The sequence below is a fragment of the Miniopterus schreibersii genome, assembly GCF_964146895.1.
Source record: "Miniopterus schreibersii genome assembly, chromosome: 5".
Taxonomy (NCBI): Eukaryota; Metazoa; Chordata; class Mammalia; order Chiroptera; family Miniopteridae; genus Miniopterus; species Miniopterus schreibersii.
Window position 1 is genome coordinate 3,900,092 of NC_138106.1, and position 21,007 is coordinate 3,921,098.

The following is a 21,007-nucleotide window of genomic DNA, read 5'->3' on the forward strand; positions in this document are numbered from 1 at the left end:
CACAGGCCTGGCAGAGGGAGGGTGCCCAGGAGATAGCCACCTGGACTGGCCACAGGCCGGGCCTTCCTGAGGATGCCATCCCTGGGCACTTGCTACAGTGGGACTCCGTGGCCTGGCTCAGGGTGTTTACACTGCATCAGGGCAACTAGCTCGCCCATGAGGCTCTGGGGCCTCACGGGACAGTCAGTGAGGCTTATGAGAGGAATGGCAGAAACAGCCAGTCCCAGGAGACCCCGGGCAGCTGAGGGCAGCCGAGGGCAGCCGAGGGCAGCCTGGGTCAGTGTGCGTCCAGACTCCCAGCTCAGTGAACTAGGGGCTAAAACCGGAGGGGAGAAAGCCCAGGCCCCGGAGAGCTGTGCCAGCACCACCCCGGGGCCCCATGGTGCCAACCCCATTCCCTCCAGGGCCCCGAGTCACTCACGCCCAGCACACCGAAGCGCTCACACATGGTCCACCCGCAGAGAAAGTCGATCTCGAAGTTGTGGTTGAGTATGATGACCGAGTGCTCCTTCCCCAGGCGGTCCACCGTGGCCTGGTCGGTGAACAGGGTGCACTGCGTGCAGGACCACCACTCCAGCAGCATGACCAGCTCTGCGGGGACACACGGGGGTCGGTGGGGCAACACACCCTGGCCGGGCCTCCCTCTGGGCAGGGAGCGCAGGCCAGCCCCAGCTCCGCCATGGGTGGGACTCCCCAGTATTTCCTCCAGACTGGGCTTTTTGGCTAGAAATGCGTTTCGGCAGTTTACATTTAATAAAGTAAGTTTTCCTAATTTGTAATTACCTTCTCTAAGCAAAAGTTGGGGAGAAGACAAATGAAACTTCCAGAAAGTAACAGAAACAGGAAAACCAGCATTTTGGATGGTTACCTTTCTCTTCTGTCCTCTTATGTTTCCCACATGTGCTGTGGTTTATGGAATATCACACATTCAATCCACAGAACGGGGGAGGGGTGGTGTGGGCACAGCCAGCCCCAGGCCCCGTGGTCGGCAGCTGTGGCTGTGCGGAGGCCAGGTGTCCCGAGAAGGGTGACCTCGCCCAGTGGGGTCCCGGGCACAGGGCGGAGGCTCAGTATAGCCACAGCACAGCGCCGTTCGTTTCGTGCTGAATCCCAGCCTGTTTTCCGAGGGCACTGGCCCTTGGGGATGGAGGCCAGGGAATGACTCCAGGACAGTCCAGAGCTTAGAGCCTGGGCTCTGAGCCTCAGTTTCCCCATTTGCAGAAAGGAGGTAAGAGTGGTTTCCTCACGGGGCCACTGAGAGGACAGCACGCGACAATAACACCATTTAACAGCTTTCAGTCTGTCCACCTGACAAACAGTGATTTCATATGTATAGACACAGACCCAAGTGCACAGGTAACATGTCTACACACAGGCACTTGACTTAGAAAGTGAGACAGACAAGCAGAGTGCCATGCCCCTGCGGGAGCGGTGCCCGGGGTCAGGGGACAGGACTGGCCGTGCCCTGGCAGCTGTTAGGACTGTTAACGGTGCAGTGAGTCGAGGACTGTTTCCAAATCCCAAAGCACTGCGCTGAACCGCACAAAGCTGCCGCCCCTGCGGGTCCCCGGGTCAGGAGTCTGAATGTCACTTGTTCGCCCTGACGACGAGCTTGGGTCGAGCGTCTTCCCGCACGGCCCCTGCCTGGAGCACCGCGGCCTCCCGAGCGCCCTCCCTCCCGAGCACCCAGCCGCGCGCAGGGCTACTCACGGCTCCAGAGCGAGTAGGCGAGGCGGCAGTTGAGCCGGCGGTACAGCTGCTTGTTCAGGGGCCAGAGGACCAGGGTGCATAGCTGGATGAAGTTGATGACCAGCCCGCTCACCACAAAGACGAACCCGATGAGGAGGTGCAGGACGAACTGGGTCTTCAGGTAGGCGAGCAGGCCCATGGTCACGCCTCAGTAGCGCGTGCAAGGTCCCTCACTGAGAACGGCCGTCCTGCAGGGACAGGGAAAGCAGTTGGGGACCCGGGGACCAGAGCTGCAGGCCGAAGGGGAGCCCGAGGGCCCCGCAGCAGAGCCCCTGGTCTGCTGCACCCGAGGGAGCTTCTGCAGGGTAACACACACGGCGCACAGGGACGTGACGCACGTCACACCACACACAGCACACCACATACACACACCACACACACACCCCATACGCCACACCACGTACACACAGGAACCACACACGCGCGCACATAAGGAAGGAAGAAAGACTAGAAGAAATGCACCCAGACATTAATAGATTATCTCTAGGTAAAGGCATTGTGAGTAATTTTTACTTTTTATTTACTTTCGTTTTTATTTTATTTATTTTTTGGTTAATCCTCACACAAGGAAATTTTTTTCCATTGATTTTCAGAGAGTGAAAGGGAGGGAGGGAGAGAGACAGACAGAGGGGGAGAGAGAGAGAAACACCAATGTGAGAGAGACACCCTGACTGGCTGCGTCCTGCACGAGTCCCCGACTGGGCTGGAGATCAAACCTGCAACTGAGGTACATGCCCTTGACCAGGAATCGAACCTGTGACCCTTCTGTCCACGGACCAGTGTTCCAACTACTGAGCCAAACCAGCTAGAGCAATTTTTACTTTTTTTTAGCATCTTATTTAAAAGTTTTAAACTGCACGTGAAATCTCTATAAAAACACATAACTGCCTTTTAATTCCCAGGCTGTTGTGTACTTTTTTAGGCTAAAAGGCTTATGTTTTGGCTTCTAACACTAAAGCAACTCCCCCCAGAACTTAGCTGGTTTCTCTCCCCTTCTCTTCAATGTGCATTTCTTATTCCAAAGGTGAAGCCAGGGCTCACATTTCATGGTTGTACCTGCTCTGGGAGCTGCCCGACAATTCCCCTTGTGAGGAGAGGAACACAGGGAGGTTGTGACTCAACTTCTGGCAAGTTCCAAGCTGGCATGTGACAGTGCTGTGGCCACCCTGCTGGGAGCCCTGCAGACCTGGCCCGAGGGGCGGGGGTGGAGCTGGCCCTGGACACAGCTGCGCAGGCTCCCTCAGCGCCCAGGCCAGGCCCTGCTGCACTTTGTCAGCTGAGCTCGCCAGGGCCCAGCTGCCCCACCGCTTGATATTCTTGTGCCCGGAGAACAGACTGATGGCCGGAAACCGTGCCATGTGATTTTCCAGGCCAAGTCATAGAGGGTCCTTGCCCAGCTGGCCCAGGGGGCAGCAGCTGCTATGGAAGGACACTGGAAGTGGAGGAAGCCCCTGTGGAAACTAACCCTCCAGACCCAGTCAAGCCTTCAGATGCCCACAGCCTGTGAGCACCCAGCCCACTCAGCAGCTGGGCCTGAAGTGGTGGCCCTGAGAAACCGAGGGTAATGAAGCTTTAGTGCTGTCTTATACCACGATGTGTTGGGGTCATTTGTTACACAGCACCCAAAAACAAATTCATTACTCTGGAGTAACGAATACACTCCTCCAACACCCAATTCCACCAACTGCAGACAAAGCTCCACAGATCAGACTTCGTTTTAGTCCAATCTCGTGTGAAAGGGTATCAGGCAGTGCTACTAATTTCTGTTTTCCTGATGATTATAACATCATAATTCCAATATTGCAGGTTCTTGGGCTCTAACTTCCCTATGTTATATATGGGGAAACTGAGGATCAGGGGGGCCAGAGAGGCTTTAGGGCCTGCAGTTCAAGACGGATGAAGCCTCAGCGAGCCCTTGGCCACAAGCTGCTCCTGATCTGAGCGCCAGACACGGCAAGACAAGGTTTCCCTTGAGGAAAGGCCTAGGACCCAGCTCTCTCCTTTCCCGCCACCCTGATCACATGCGACAACCTGGGTAAGCCCCCTGCGCCCGGCGCCTCAGAAGACACCGCTGCTCCTTTCACCCGGAGAGAGGAGCGGGACCTGGGAGGCGGGACAGTGGCCCGCCCGTTAACATGGCGCCTTCTCACGGATACTCAGACGCTGTCGCCGCCGAGATGGCGAGGAAACCTGAGCCTGCGTCTGAGTCCTTTCAGCAGATAACAGGGTTAGATTTTTCCGGAGCCTGGCATCTGCACAGCCTGAGCCGAGGCTGAGGCGGCTGCCTCCTGGGCTTTGTGGCCCCTGTAGGAGCCGCTAGGACCCCACCTTCTTGGGGCAGGGGACAAGCTACACGTTCACCTTCCCCAAAGCAAGGTGCAGGGTGGCGTCACCCCCTCGGGGACAGGCTGCTGGCAACTCAGAGATGGGGAGTAAGCCAGGTGGCTCAGTGAGGCCGTGCTAAAAATAGTTCCCCAGCAGGTGAGCCTCCCAGAGCAGCAACTCGACCTCACCAGGGACTCCAGTGCCACCCACCGGCACAGAGACGCGACTCCAGGAAGCTGGTGAAAGCTCTAGCGGGGCAGGAAGGGCTGGGAACCCCAACCAGACCCTCCTTCCCAGCTTGGGCGCCCTAAGAAGCAAGACCTTTGGTGGTTCTGATGTTCGTCTCTCCAGGTGCTTCTGCTAATTCTGTGCCTGTGGCTTCTGTCACCCAGCTGCTCCTGCTCGAGGCTGGGAGTGACGGGAAGATCTGGGGGCCCAGAGCCCCACGGACCAGCTCCCTACCGTCACGGAGGGGCCAGACCCACTGGCAGGGCTCTGCCTGGGCTCCTCTCAGTCCTAACCCTGACACCTCATTATGGGTGAATAGCGTCCCCCAAAAGGATGCATTGGAGTCCTAACCTCACACCTGAGAATGCGGCTATAGGTGGAAATATGATCTTTACAAAGGTAATCAAGGTCAATGGGGTCACTGGTGTGGGCCCGAATCCCACAAGACGGGCGTCTTCATAAAAGGAAATTAGGACACAGACACACAGGGGGGTGACCATGTGAGGACACAGGGAGAAGACAGCTGTCTACACGCCAAGGAGAGAGGCCTCAGGAGGAACTATCCCTGTGACACCTGGATCTCAGCCTCAGCCTCCAGACTATGAGGCGATAAATTTCTGTTGCTTAAGTCCACAGCCTGTGGTCCTGTCCCAGCAAATGAACACACTGCTTATAAATATTCAGGCCTCTTCCCAGACCCCATAACTCTGGAGGTGCACAGGCCCCTTCCTGTGTCCTGCTGTAAACTCAGACCTGAGCCTGCCTCTGAACCCTGCCTGGCCTCACTGTGCTCAAGGGCAAACCCTATCCCTGCCTCAGAGTCCATCACCGGATGGCCATGGTGCCCTCTCTCCCCAGCACTGGTCCCCTTGTCCCTTTCAACCAAAAGAATTAGCCAGTCAGCCTGGCCAGGCGTGGCTCAGTGGCTGAGAGTCGACCTACGAACCAGGAGATCACGGTTTGATTCCTGGTCGGGCGCATGCCCGGGTTGCGGGCTCGATCCCCAGGGTGGCGTGCAGGAGGCAGCCGATCAATGACTCTCTCATCATTGATGTTTTTGTCTCTCTCTTCCTCTCTCTCTGAAATCAATAAAGATTTAAAAAAAAAAAAAAAAGAATTAGCCAGTCAGGTGACCTGACCTTCAGGTACCCCCCTGAGGATCTCTGAGGAAAGCACATCTTTCCACAGAACCGGAACTGCAGTCATGAGTCCCCGCCCTCCACACCATCCAGAGTGTGGCCAGCGTCTCCATGTCTTCGCTCTCTGCAGAGACGTTAACGGCTTTTTCTGCATGTGGAGGGTGGCTCTTTCACTGACGCATGAGGTTAATGTCAGGCCTTCGGTCTGGGTGCCAACGACATCTCAATCACACAGCTGGGGGAGCAGAGGGGACCTGACACTGCACCATCACCGACAACATCGAGGCTGCCCCACAGCCACGGTCTTGCTCTGTGCTGGAGCAGGAGCTGGCAGTGCCGAGGCCACCACCTTAGGGGACCGGAGGCCCTGGTTCCTGAACGTGAGGGAGGTGACTGCTCAGGGACCAGGTACCCCTTCTGAGCCGTATGATAGCACCACAGCCTCCCCCCGTCCTGTCTGGGTGGCCTTTCTAGAGCAAGCCTAACCTTGCGCAGACAGTGGTGGGTGAGGGGAGAAGACACTGAACTATGCCAGAGTCCATTGTGTTTGATGTTCTAGATAGAAGATCAGAATTATGGGATTAAAAGAATTTATAGTCACACATGGATTTCAATAATCTAAACTAAAAGTCCATATGAAGAACCAAGAAATGGTCATTACCTTCCCTCCTTCCTTCTTCCCTTCCTTCTTCCCCACCCACCCATCTACCCACCAACCATCCAGCACCCACCTACCCATCTACCCACCTACCCATCCACCCATCTCTCCACCCATCCATCTACCCACCTACCCACCCAACCACCTACCCATCCGCCCACCCCATCTAACCACCTACTGATCTACCTATTACCTATCCACCCACCCATCTACCCATCTATCCACCACTCACCAACTCATCCTCCATCCAGTCACCCCCACCCACCCATCCCTCCCATGGGTAAGGGCCTAGATCTGCAGCGTGCAGTGCAGGCCAGGTCCGCTCCGAGGCGACAGGACAGAAAGGCCGTGCTGGCCGCTGAACGAGGGAGACTGGAGTGAGCCCTGGGTCTTTCATTTGTGTGTGGATAGTTCTCTTGTTTCCAAGTCAGGATACACCAGAGGAGAAAGTCTACAGACGGAACTGACTACTGGAAGCAAAGGACAGCAGAAACATAACATTACCTCAGATATTCTACAAGTTCTCTCTCTAGGTGTCGATGTTTACTCTTCAGAACAAGCCAAGGACAGGAATACACCCCGAAAGCTTTCAGGACAGCCGGCCAAGGTATTGCGGCAGGAAACCTTTGCTCACAGGACTCTAGCTCCTTGCTCGGCTCCTCCTTACTCTCGATTTAACCACGGTGTGGACAAGCATAACCGGGTGGTCTCCTGGCCCGCAGCCAATGGGAAGCACCAGATTAGAGAGTGAGAAAAGGGGGGTGCTGGAGGCAGACATCCTGCTGACGGAGGCACAAAGAGGCAGACACTCTGGCGACTGCAGACGGTACCACCTCCAAGGTGTCTAATGTTGGGGAGCAGGTCTGCAGACCCAGCAGCCCCTCAATGACATCAGAATGAGAACATAATACAGCAATTGTGGTCCAGCCTGACCTCACCGGTGTTGAGAGGAAGCGCTGTATCACACTCAGCATGTTATTTAAGAAGGTTGGAAAGCAGGGAAGGTATTTTTCACAAGACCAACTAAAATTTTAGATTAGATGAATACAATCCTATTTTTGAGGTTTACAGCTCTAGCTTCAGTTCTTCTATATATATGTTTATTAATTTCAGAGAGAGGAAGGGAGAGGGAGAGAGAGAGAGAAACATCAATGATGAGATCATGGATCGGCTGCCTCCTGCTCGCCCCCTGCTGGGGACGGAGCCCACAACCTGGGCCTGGGCCATGACCGGGAATCGAACTGAGGTCTCCTGGATCCTAGGTCGATGCTGGCGGGCCAGGCCTAGCTTCAGTCCTTGGGTAAACTCACTTATGGGACCACCTTATCTTTCAATAAGGCTAAAAAATAGGACGCATTTCTTTGCTAATAATCATCTGCTGCCAGTCCAACCTCATCAGCACTTGGAATCACCGAGAAGTCTCAACACCAGGAAGGAGGGATAAAAGCATCGCTACGTGCAGGTAGCACGTGTGGATCCTTAGGCCCAAGAGTCCACTGCCACCAAAATGCGACTACAAACAATAAGCAGTGACAGTGACTGACAGTGAGAGGAGTAAAATACGCTGTGCAGCCCTGGCCGCGGAGCTCAGTTGCTTAGAGCGTCATCCCCATACGCCAAGGTTGTGGGTTCGATCCCCGGTCAGGGCACAGACAAGAATCAACCAGGGATGCATCAGTAAGTAAGTAAGTGGAACAACAAATCAACGTCTCTCTCTCCCCTCCTTCCTCTCTCTCTAAAACCAATAAATCAATTTAAAAACACAATATGCAGAAACCAAATTCCTAATAATGTTCAATAACTAGTTCTAACAAGTAATTGGAAGGGACAAAGGCAATACAGCTTATTTCTTTTGGGCTGGACAGTTCCAGGTCACTGGGCTGAGATGGTCATTTGGGACAACAGAGCCATCTCGGAAGCCACACATTTAAGACGGGAGCTCCCCCCGGCAGCCTGGGAGCTCTGCCACATGTGGTCACGTGGGGCCCAGGCTGCCAGGACTCCCCCATCTTCAGTGTATGGCTGCCTACGTGGCTTCTATGTCCCTCTCCAGCAGGCAGGAAGGGGGAAAACTGGATGTCAGGACTAGGGATTTCCTCTAAGGCAACTGTAATGCAAGCTCAAAGCGTGAGCGCTTAGCGACCAAGATGCTGACACGTGCCCCTGTCGTGTCCAGGCAGCCACGGAGTGAGGCCCAGTGGGCATACCACATGAACACACAAAAACAGAGAGGAGACAGTGTGTACATTTGCAATAAAAAAGTCAAAATACCTAACCCCAATCTTCAGAAGAACTAGACAAAGCCAAGAAACCTTAGAACATCCTGAAAGGTACAAAAGCAGAACTTAGCAAATGGAAAAATACTATGCAACAGGTACTAACTGCCCTCCCTGGTCTCACTAACTGCCCTAGGAAGGGCGTGGAGTCACTCCAGCCCCTGAGCCCTGGGCTGGCTTCAGGGCTGACCCCTGGGGAAGCTGCAGTGGGAGCAACTTCCCCAGACTCCAGAGCTTGGCCCTTCAGAGGCCCGGCAGCTCCCCAACACCCCTCGGCCACCGAGTGAGGAAGCTCGGGCCAGCCTGCCTGACAATGGGCCACACGGAGCAGAATGGACGCACAGCCCCAGGGGGACTGCCAGCCGACTGCGGCCAGGAGAAGGACTGTGAGTGAGACCAGCAGAAGAACCACCCTGCTGAGCCAACAACACAACGGATGCTTTAAACTGCTACATACTGAGGTGGCTTGTTAGACAGTGATACATAAATGATACACAAACCGTATCTTGTAAGTTAGTTTATAAATGTAATTGAACCCTAATTAAAAGACCAACAGTCTCCCACCCTTTACCCCCAGAACTAGACATACAGACCCTATAGTTCATATGGAAAACCGAACAGGAAAGAAAAGCCAAGAAAACCATGAAAAAGTGCCAAGGAATAGCCTTACGAACGATCGCAACATGCCAGGAAGCCTCGATGGCCGCAAGTGTGGCCTTGGCCTATAATCAGCGAGCTGAGAGGCCCTGTGGCGCCCCTGGGCACCTGCAGCAGGTACGGCCCTGCAGTCTGGTTAGAGGCTCAGAATCCGCGTGGGCTGCAGGCTAAGAAACAACACTCTCCGCCCCCCACATACGTATTCGCGTTCACTATTTCAACTTGGGCAAATTTGTGTTTCTGTTGTATTTAGACACTATTACAATACATAGAGTACAAAGTTAACTTAAGACCATTACTGGGTCCTCCCACTCCTGTGGAGAGTCCTGCGAGTGCAGAAGCAAACATCCTGGGAGCCCAGGAGGGAAGCCCCAGACCCCGATCTCAGCCATAATGAGAACACTAGCCCCTCTTCAAGAGGCTGGCTCGGGGAGAGACATGTGGCCCAGTTCCAGGCAGTGGGACATCAGGAAGGCGTCTGCTTCTCTAAGAGCGGAGACCATGCCAGCAGCTGCCACTCAGGAGGCAGAGAGGCCAAGAGCCGAGGTCTTTGAGCCACCGTCTCTGTTGCTTGCAGCCCCGCCTCCCAGGTACGCTGTCATCGCTGATGGTCACCCCTCAGCTCTAGCACACAGCAGTGCTTTCCAAATGGGTCACACATATTCACTGTACGTACATTCCCCACAAACGGCAGCAGGACTCCTTAACCTCGTGCCACTCACACGTCATTAGGGGCCCCCTCGATGAACAAACATTTCCTGAAAGAACAATGTTACGGGAGAGCCCCTGGAGCACTCTGTCCAACCTGCTCATCTAAGAACCTCAGGGCCCTGTGAGGCGCAGCAGGCCCGTCCCCTGGGCAGGGGCCAGGCGAGGCCAGGAGGGGGGGACTGGCCCCAGTAAGCGGGAAACTGCCGACTTCTCCCTGCAGCCATGTGGGGCACATTCCGGGTACACAGAGGGCAGACACACAAGTCTGGGTGCCTGGGAGCCATGCGCGGCCAGCAGCACCCTGACCGCAGCTGCTGGAGGAGCCCCATGGATCAAAGTGTCCCCGGGACCCCAGGCCATCTCCAGAAGGAGGCAAGGCGCCCAATAGCTGCTGTCTGAGGAGAAACTGGAGCCACGGGCGACTGATAGCACTGTGACACTGCAAAGTGCTGTCATTTCCATAGGAGTTTGTTCCCGGCTCTGTTTCCACTGTGCAAGCTGTGGAACCACCCTGACCGGTGTAGCTCAGTCAGGCGACATCCCGGGCACCTAAAGGCTGTTGGGTTGGCTTTCCGGTCAGCGCGCATGCCCAGGTTTTAGGCCTGATTCCAGGAGGGGGCGCGCAGGAGGCAGCCAATCAATGTCTTGCTCTCACATCAATGTTTCTCCCTCTCTCCCTCTCCCTTCCTCTCTCTCTAAAAATCAACTAAAAATCTTAAAGAAACAAAGAAAAACTGCAGAACCCTGGCAGTAGGGTGTAAGGCCTGCTTCAATCCGTGGACAGTGGGGGTGTGGGGCAGAACCCTGGGGACACAGAAGCCACAGTGCCACCAGGTGAGAAGGCAGCTGGTGAAGCACGTCCAGGGACCACTCGCACCCTACCTACCCCAACTCTCTGAGTTCCAGAATCTTTTATCTTTTTGAGGATGTTCTGATGGTTTTACTGGCTTGAGTAGTGGCGATGTTTGCAGTGGGAGGGGGAGAAGAGGGCTGGGAGAGATGTGAAGGCCCCGGGGTCCTGATGACTGCACAATAGGTCTGTGACAAGGCTCTGGGCCTGCAGGACACCACGGGCACTGTTCGCGCCAGGAGGCTAGTGTGCCACAGCACAGCAATGCTGTCCTACAGGGCAGGCTGCGGGGGCGAGTTCCGGAACACACATCATGCACATACCATGCATACACACGCACGCACACACACACACCATGCACACACACACGCATGCACACATGCACACATGCTCGCACACGCACACACACAAATGCACATACACACAAAACAGTCACGGCTAAGTTGATTTACACCTAATTTCTGACCGTGAACTGTACACTATAATAATGACATTTTACTCTCCTAGAAGCAGATGGGGGTTTGCTCTATGGTTATCAATCAATTGGTGGCTGGCATAGTTTTCTGCATGTACAATATATCTCACAACTTAATAAGTTACAGGGGAGCCCTGGTTTCCTCTTGGGAATGCAAAGAGCCTGTCACACCCACCCTTACAACAAGAGTAAAGCCAGACAAACTTCAAGTTCATGAATATCCTTGGCACCATCAGAGACCTGAGATCACAGGACAACCAGCTAACAAGAAACGGGGGGCAAGATGGGCCCCTGCAGAGCAGGACTGAGCCCTCAGGCTCCTGGGGCAGATTCAGGGTGCTGCCAAGAGGATTTGGCTGAAACAGTGGAAACCAGGGAGGCTGCATGGCTGGGAGAACGAGTGTGAAGTCCCAGCGTTGCAAATGGGGTTCTACCCTCCTGCAGGCTTTTCCTCCATGGCCCCAGCCCATCCCCACCCCAGACAGTCCTGGGAAAGCTTCTGCAAAACATTAGAACATTTAGGTGCTTAAGGGTGTTTTTTATAATGAGAACACATGCCTTAAAGGATGAACCAAGCCGCTGACAAAGATTAAAAAATGTCACATTTGTTATTAAAGAGACATTAGGATCCACACACTTAATTAGATAGATTTTCTAAAAGTTAGGGATTCAAAACGGAATAAACTAACTAGGTGTCCAACACCCACCCTTGGCCTCTGCTCAGACCTGCGAAAGAGCCCCCACGTGTCACTTCAGGGGCCCCCTGCAGCCCCTGACCCAGGTGTGGTTTGGAAAAGGCCCATCTTATCCCAAGTCATGGAAGGAGGGTCGCCTGTCACTCAGCACTCTGTCTCTCATTTGAGCTTCCTGTCTGAATATAAACTCAGAACATCTCAGATACACTAATGTTTTAAAGTAAAGGACAGTATCCAAACACATTAAACAGATCCAGGAAATAAAACACTAAATAGAGAGTGAAGTAAAGACTGTCATCAGTGACCGTAATGCACCCACCTGTTTGGGGTGGTGCCATCTGCCCAGTCACCGGACACGTGCGTGACCCCAGGCCCGGGAGCAAGACCCTGCCCTCTCCCTCACTTCCTACCTGCTGACATTCTCCTCAGATTAGAAGGTGGGGAAGGGCCGGGGGCAGGTGCCAGGCACCGGCAGTTCAAGGTCACAGCACCACCTTACCCAGGCCCCGGGACCCAGCCCCGGGCTGGCCCTGCCCCGTGCTGTGCTGATGTCCCCATTCCGTCATTGGGGTTGTGGCTTCAAGGACACACAACACAACCTATAACATCTACTCTGAACTGTGGCAGCAAGGACTGATGAGACGGAGGCAGCTGGGGGCCCTCCCTGTCCTCCTCTGGCGCCCGGGAGGTGACGCCGGCCCGGGTCGGGGGAGCAGGCACCGAGGCCAGGAGTGATCTCTGCTCCCCTTCTCGCTGGGTCCCATGACTGCAGCTCCCCCATCTGAGGTCACTTTCTCCAGGAAAACTAGGAAACTAGTGGAGTCTGGAATGTGGGGGCAGCCCCCTTACATCCTGCTGTTAAGGTAAGACATGATTTGTAAACAGACATGAATTCCTCCCTTTCTCAGGGCCTTGCTCTCTTCCTTCTGCTGCTTCCCCCAAGGCCCCAGACATTTTCACCAGCCCCCCTTTGCTCTCCAGTTTGCCCCAACCAGGCTGCTCTGGCACCGTGGCCGTGTCCCCGTGGCTACCTCACAATGTCGGAGGAGAGGAATCGGAGAGGCGCCCTGGCCCCTGAAAGGATATCTCTCTCTGTGACCCTTTCAAGAAACCTGGCTCTGGAGACAGCCGCCTTCCCACGGGCAGCTGTGCCCACGACTTCCCTCCCTAAAAGTCACAGAAAACCCGCAGCAACAGGCTGTCTGCTGTTCGGCCCCTCGCCCACCCCAGTGACCCTGCAGGGCAGGCAGAGGGGACAGCCCAGGCCCACGCAGCGTGAAAACACCCATGGGCTGGGGAGCGTGCCTGACATTTCTGAGCCAGGCTCTGGGGCATCTGGGCACAGCACCGGGCCAAGTGGGTGAAATGTTAGGCCTGGGGCACCGCCGTGCTGCAAGCTTAGTTGCGGACCTGGCGCCCAGGCGCGGAAGGACGGGGTGAGGGGCGAAGGCTGACCATCTGGGAAGGCAGAAACGCCAAGGTTCACAGTCTGCTGGGCCCTTCTCCGAGCAGCCCGGCCAGCCCCTGCCGGGCCCGTTCACAGGGAGCTTCATCTCCAGGGAAGGTCAATGTCGGCGGGAAAGCAGTTCCACAACGTGCTGGAGACACGCAAACCTTCGCTCCTGCTGCCTCCCAGGCTCCGTCTTAAACAGGACTGTTTCCTTACGTCCTTTATTAACTGTGGGGAATGAGCTGTTCCTGCTGCTCCACCAGCTTCTAACCAGCGGGACCACAGCTCTGCCCAGGTTTATTCTCCAAACGGCTCCTCTGCAAGCTGCACCCAACCTGTGCCAGGCAGGGGCTCCCAGGTATCGATGAAAAGTCCAGGCTGTGGGGGGCTGGGCGGCTCAGTCACAGGAGGCCGCCCAGAGGACTTTAAACTGCATGAGCCACACGAGGGCTGACGGCCGTGGGATGGCCCCAGGAGGGCGATGGCCCCGACCCTCCTTGCTGGACTTCTCTCTCCTCACTCTGAGCCGAGGAGAGCAGTGCTGCAGATTAATTCCATTTCCCATCCCCTCCCTGGAGAGTGAGCACAGGGCACTCTTGGTCTGAACCCAATACTTAGAGAGTGTGGCCTGGGGCCGACAGACACCCCAGGGAAGGGGGGAAGAACTGCCAAGCGTGACCCAGCCCTTCTGAGACAACTTTCACAGCCTCCCCATCACCTGGGAGGTGCCTGGCACTTTGAGAAACGGCAGGGAGGGAACAGTGAACAGATTCAGCCCACAGACATCCATGAAATACCAACAAGCTCACAAGGCGGTGCCCTCGTGGCCTCCACAGTGACCGCGCACAGCAGCGCTGGCTTTACCGAGGGCACCCGGCACCCCTCCCCGCGGTGTTCCTTCCTACTCCTGTGAAGGAACCGGCCACGGTCACCCTGGAGACACGTGTCCATGACCTTCGTGACAGCCCTGGTGCCGCCCAACACAGAATCTGCTTACCGAGGGCCAAGCCACCAGCCTGAGCCTCAACATCTGTCCCCAAAACCCAACCCACACACAGGGCCCTCCAAGTCAAGCTGGATTGGCAGAGACTGCGTGAGCCCATGGATTCTGGAAGTTTCCAGGTGGTACTGGGAGCTCAGCTAGTGTATGCCTTCACAAGAGCAGACGTCTCAAGAGTCCTCAAATCACGTAAGTAACTCACTTCCCTAAGACCTAGATCTACAGAAACAGGCAAACCCCCTTTTGCCATCAGCTGAGAAAAGTCAAGCAAGGTGACAGCCCTGGGAGCCACCTCTTCCGCACGGCAACTGGGCACAGCGTGCTCCAGCCGCCCTCTGAAGGCCACGTCCTCCAGCCCCGGGGCGAGCGCTAAGGAATCAGTCCTGCGGCGATTAGGAGACACGTGGGAAGATGAAAGCTTAAGGACAGGCGGTCAGTTACGGGTGACACGGAAAAACAGGAGAGGCCGGGGCCAAACCTGGTGAACCCAGCCACCCCGCCACTAGGTGCGTCTGTCCCTCAGGACTCGGTGACGTGAACACTGCTTACGCCACGCTGCTGGCTGACAAGGGTGCACACGGTGTGACACACACACACACCCGGGAAAGACCGAACCAAACCTCCTGGAGGAAACCTCTCACAATGAAACAATATGGACTTCGTTTTATACTTTTCTGGTTTTCATTTAAGTTTTTTTGGCATGGAATAATTATTACTTATATATTTGTAAAAATGTCATTAAGAACAAAACGGTGTCCTTGAAGTTAAAAATCACTTGGAAGAGTGATGTACAGCAGGTAGAGATGAGAACAGCCCGGCACCAGCACTTGAAGCTCCCCGTGTCCGCCCAGGTCCCCAGCCCTGGCTGGCTGGTCAGGCAGGACAGCCGTTGAGGCCAACTGCTATCGCTCTACAGCTTTATCTTCTGATAAAACGGCTCCTTCTGTTGGGCAAGCATTCTGCCACCAAGCAATGAGAAGCAACGTCAAGTTCGCAGAAGTGACACTGCTCTTGGGAAAGCTTTCAAGGCTTGCCTGCGGGGTGCGGGGGACGCAGGAGGCAGGAGAGGGGGCGGTTAAAGGACCAGAACCCTGCCAAGAGGTGGCTCTGCCACTAAGAGGTGGATTGTCTGTTGCAGAGTTTAGGGATTTCTTAGATTAAATGAAAAACTGGGAACTTGCTTAGAAGTGTATTCAACTAGCCTGGCCGGCGTGGCTCAGCGGTTGAGCATCAACCTAAGATCCAGGAGATCGAGGTTCGCTTCCTGCTCAGGGCACAGGCCCGGGATGCGGGCTCGACCCCTGGCTGGGGCGTGCAGGAGGCAGCCGAGCAATGACGCCTGTCTCATCACTGATGTTTCTCTCTCTCTCTCCCCCTCTCCTTCCTCTCTCTGAAATCAATGAAGATACATATATATTTTTTAAAGTGTATCCAACTAAATGGTCAACGCAGGCACTTCCAGAGTCTTCCGATGCTTGGGAGACCTGCACACAAGTCCTACCACCCAATCAATCTTCCAAAAACACATGGCAGCTTCCATCTAAAAAATGCCACCGATTTAGGAGTATTTCGCAACATTAAAAATTTTAATCGCTTTCCATTTTTAATTCCTTCTAATTGGTGTAGAAACCCCACCCTCTCTCTGTTACGCTTGGCTCTGCTGTTGGAAAGTTGCCACGGAGGAGGCCGGCTTGCGACCACCTTGCCTGACGCGCCCTGCCCTCTGTCTGGCCCTCGGAAAGTGCCCCAGGAATGACTATTCTCTGTAAGCTGGGCTCTCCCCTGCCCCGCATAACTGCTGCACCCCCATTACACCAGCCTCTCTAAACTGTGACACAGGCACCAGCAACGGGCTACTGACTGAGCCAAGGTAACAGTAATGTGTTCCCACTCGGGGTGTCCTCTGAGCCTCGCCCCTCGGCAGCGGGACAGGGCCACCACGGTAGGTTCTGGGGTCATGCCAGGCAGCTTGTGGGTGGGTGATAACGCTAACCTCCTGTTGCTCAACAACTTACAGAACCCTCCTGTTGCTCAACAACTTGCTATCACAGCTTAGTGTGCATTTCATGAATCCTGTCAAGGGCCGCACCTGGAAGCAGCAGCTGGCGACGCTGCTGAAGAAGAAAATTGACCTGCTAGGGATGCAGGATGTGTGGCTGGGGTTTGAACCAGTATTTCTTCTCATGTCACATGGGGTCCTGGGATCTTATGCCAGATCTAAAGCAAGGCTCACTGAGGAAAGCAGGGCTCTGTCCCTGGCCACTGTGCCCAGAGGTGACAGCTACAGAGGCCTCCAGAGGAGGAGCTGAACCCCACACGCCTCACTGGCTGGTCAGAGGCTCCATGTGGCACCTCCCGTGACCTGGTAGCTCGGTCAGGCTTCCCCTCAGAGAGCCTCTCCCCTCCTCCAGGCCCTGCTGTGATGGGTTCACAGGAGGCCCGAGGAGGAGCCTGGCCGAGACTCCTTGCTGCGCAGATGCAGACGGGACAGGCTGCTGGGTGCTGTGCTGTCAGCAGGTGGCCGGGGCACAGCTGTAGTCACCCAGGAACCCTCCAGGGAAGCGGCCCTCCCAAGGACTCCGCATTGTCCCCATTAGTGGGGTCAAACACCCCAGTGGAGCCCAGGAGCCTTTGGGTGAAGTGCTCACAAGTTTACCAAATTGTAGCAGCAGCTTCAACAGAATGGAACTCCTGGTGCCCCGAATGTAGAGCTGAGCTGAGCTTGTGCAACGGCTGAGCTGCGAGTCAGTGCCAGTCACAGGCAGGGGTAGGGTATGGGGTGGAGAGCCCTCCCTGCCACAGGCCACACCGACTCTGACAAGTGCCAGCCTGGACACCTGTCCTCAGCGAGCAAGGCAGTTGGAAAGGTATCACCTAAGTCTAGCCCTAACTGGGGAGGGGACAGTTCTGCAGCCCCAGAGAACCAAGACTTCAACATTTCCCCCCAGTTCTGAGCACTGGGAATGAGGTCATGGGGGGTATGGCAGAGGCTGCCTTACTCCTTGGGGTCAGATCACAGCTAGCTCAGAGAATGTTCTGTGAACAGGTCTCTTCCCGTTTGTGGATCAAGGATTATTTAGTGGCCAGGACAAAAGCTAGAAGAGGAAACGTCCGAGGACAGACTAGAAAACCAGTATGCACCTCCCCTGGCGAGGTGGACGGTCGGCTGGGTGGTGATACAGACCCACCCCTTTTTGGGTCCAGCTGACTCTGACCAGGGCCACCACGCACATAAGAAGACAATGACTACAGAGTTCTGGAGGAAGGGGGCTCCCAGGCAGGAAAGGGCAGCCAAGGCCTGGGGGGCAATGTGGGGGCCCCAGGGGCCTGGAGCCAGTGGGGAGCCCTGCCCCTGCCCCGTCTGCTGGCCTTGCCGCCCGCAGCACCCTCCGTGTCACCAGAAGCGGAAGAAGCATCACTCGGACGGACAGGAGAGAAAGCCTCCAGATCAGAGGGTAGAATTCCCACCCTGACCAAGTGCACAGGAGGAAACCAAAACAAGCCAGAACCTCCAGAAAGCAGCTGCCTCTCACAGCAAACTACCCCATAACCAGCTCTAGCCAATCAAGTGACCCCAGGCCTGGAGCTGGGGGCCTCTCCAAGGCGACCCCAACAACGGCCACCATGAGGTGTGTGCCAGCCTTGCGGTGCCATCAGTGTCTGTCCAGGTACAAAGGTCATCACGCGCAGAGACAGGGCTGACATCCCATTTTACAGACAGAAACTGGGGGCCCAGAGCACACATGCCCTGTTTACCATCACAGCCTTGTGAGGGGCTGTGGAACTGAGCCTCCAGACCCCCAGGCCAGTGCGGCCACTACACCCTGCGGATTCCGGCACACGTTCACAGCGAGCGCTGGTGTGTGCTCTGGGCACACCTGCTGCAGAACGTCACCAGTGACTCCCCATTAACCACCTTTTCACCCGTGGGTACAACAGGGTAGCACCCCTTTGATGGAAGCTACCCATTTCCTGTTCAATGGACAGACCCTCTGTCAGTCGACAACCCCCAGGTACGCCGCCCTGGGCAGAGGTGAGAGCAATGGGCAGTGCTCGGGGCAGGGGTTTCCCTCTGACGCTCACCCAGCACCGCGGGCGTGCTGCATGCACCAGGACCCCAAAGCCTGTGAACCTTCCTCAGGAATGTTCCTCACAAAAGAGCATTCACTGAAGGGCAGGATAATCCCCCAGGGGCCCTCTCCAGGTGGGGACCACACGCACTGTGCTCCGGAAGTAACTGGCCTCCCTACCTGCCACGAAGTCTCCATCCCGGGGGGTGGAGAGAGTTTCTGGACCTGTGGGGACAAACGGGGACCAACCACAGCATTGGAAGCCCCTCCCCTAGGACAGCCCAGATCCCCGGCGCCAGCCACGCTCACCAGTACAAGTAATAGGCCAAAGCCACAGCCACCAGGGCAGCGCAAACCCCCGAGAACAGGCAGGTCGAGTAGCTGGCCAGCATCTTCACAGCCCCGTCCCAAGTGCTTCTGAGAGCTGGTGAGGGGAGACGGCGGTGTGAGCGGGTGTCACCTTCGGCCAGAGGATAGGAGAGGGATTAGGACCAGGCCCACACGACCCACAGTGGCTGGGCCTTGGCTGCTCAGCAGAACGATAGGGACACGCACTTCTGGGGTGCTGCGTCCCGACCCAGCAGCACCCTGCAGGTCTCGAAGGCCAACTCAAGTGGAAACAGGACCCTTAAGCAGCACACAGGGCTCAGCCTCCCCTCGGCCCACGGCGGGGCTGCCGGGCACCCACTAATCCAATAAGCGGCTTTCAGCGGGAGCTTCTGTGAACAGGTGGCATCTCAGAGGTCGGGCAGGATGCAGGTCAGTGGGCACTGCCCCAGCACCTGACCCTGGATCTCGGACTCAGAAGCCAACAGAGACCCTGAGAGCACAACCACCCTACAGCACACACGGGGTGAGCTAGTGAGAGGGACCCCTGGGCCCACACGGGGTCTGCAGGTGACCTGGGCCACTGGCCCTGGGGCCTCCAGGCAGATGATAAGGTCCCCTTAGAAGTCTGTGATTTAACTCTGGCTGCGGCCTGAGGAGCCGTCAGAAGGGAAGGCTCCTCCACTTAGTCCAGCGGGAAGGGGCTCTGCCCTGAGCAGCATCTTGCTGGCTAAGGCTTTCCAACTCCTTAATCCTCGAAGCAGCCAGGGGAACTGCTGACCGGGAGGACAGCTCCGAAGAGCGCTCGGTGCATGCTCCCCGGGACATGAGACTCCCCTCACCATCTGAGAGCCTGAGAACAGGCCGCACTCCCTGCCAGGCATCCGGACCTCTGCCTTTCCAATAAATAATGAAAAGAGGCCTCCTCTCTCAGAGCTGCTTGGTGATCTACGTCTGCACAACCACCACCCCAAGTCAGTGGACGCAGCTCCTGGGGACCCCTCTGTGCATCTGAGACTCGGAGACGCTGGCCCTAGAGTTGTGAAGCCCATCGCTGAGCGCAGGGGTCTCTCTCAGGTCTCCACAAAGGGCGGCAGGCAGGTGCCCTTGACTTGAGTGGCAGCACCTGGGCCCGACCTTTGCCCTGAGGTCAGTTCTCACTGAGAAAGGTTATCTGTGAGGCTTTCCTGGGACCCAGGGTGGCCCTGACCCCCTCCGCAAAGGCTTTCTGTTTGCCGGTACCCCCAGTACGTCCAGGTGCCCACCACCTCCTCCATGATGCAGCCAGAGAGACTTTTCTAGAATAGAAATCAGGTCATGGCCCGCCCCCCAGCTGCCACTGCCAGAGCCCCCAGCAGCCACCTTTGGCACTGCAGGCTTTTGAGATGCTGGCCACATCCTGTCCTTGTCCCCAGCCTCCTGCCAGGTTTGCAGGGTGGGAGCCACACTGGCCCCGCGGTGGGCAAGTGAGGGCACAGCCTGAGGGATTGCTTGCTGCACACCCCAGATGCCACAGACCCCTGAGTCCTCCGCCTCCAGATGGCATCCCCGGGGTCTCCTCCAGGCCTGGCATCAGCACCCAGCCTAGTGGCACCTGCTAGGGTGCTGGCTTCTCTTTTCTGTTCTCCACTGGGCTCTGGGCCCGAGGGGAGCAGTGACAAGGGCCTGTGCACGGAGCGCCCCAGTGTCAGGGGTGGAGGGTGGAGGAAGAGTCAGGCTACACCTGGGCCGCGCCGGGCTCCGGCGTCACCAGTTCTCCACACAGAACACACAGCGGGCCCGAGGCAGGGGGCTCTCTGGCCAAGGTGGCCCTGGCTCTCGCTCTTGCTTTGGACCATGGACCTCAGTGCATCACAGAGGAGTCTCTTCCCTCCCGGTGACATTGTGGGAGGCCTCTGGGATCTCCCTGGAGAGAGGGTGCACAGCGCAGTCCTGGGCACAGACTGGACCCCAATCCTAGCACCCCCCACGCTTTCAAGCTGAGCCTCAGCTCACTATAAAGTGGGACTAATCCCTCTACCCACGTCCAGGGGCACTGATGATGTTTACGGGATGGGCGCAGGGAAAGCATCTGGGCAAATGCCAAAGATGTGAACTCTTGTGATGACATCATCCTGGTTCCTGAACCGTGCCTGCGGAGGGGGCGACTGGCAGAGGCGGAAAAAATACCTAAGATTCTCTCTGGGCTGCAGCAGAACTGAAACTAAACCTCAAGCCAGTTTTTGGTTCATTAATGGTGAGGAACGTTGAGACAGTTCTCACTTTTTACTCTGTTCTTTACATTGTGTGAAACACAGCAAACCTAGAATGTTTAGAATCTCGGTTTTATTTATTTTGAAATAAAGCGTGGCATATGAATTTTGCCCAGATCTTCTTCCGGTAGTGTATCTGCTGATG

The 21,007-nt window shown here is 56.0% G+C and overlaps 1 protein-coding gene across 3 annotated transcripts in view; it reads right to left on the reverse strand.

The window, feature by feature from the left end:
- The window catches only part of AGPAT3 (1-acylglycerol-3-phosphate O-acyltransferase 3), a 65,020-nt gene that overhangs the window by 15,394 nt on the left and 28,619 nt on the right, over positions 1–21,007 (reverse strand). For all 3 annotated transcript variants that reach the window (XM_081139072.1, XM_081139074.1, XM_081139073.1), the window contains exons 2-3: positions 1,711–1,937; positions 422–591 (exon numbers count right to left, since the gene is read on the reverse strand). In XM_081139072.1, the coding sequence (XP_080995198.1) occupies positions 422–591; positions 1,711–1,888 (348 nt within the window). In that variant the 5' untranslated portion in view covers positions 1,889–1,937. The remainder of the gene's footprint in view (positions 1–421; positions 592–1,710; positions 1,938–21,007) is intronic.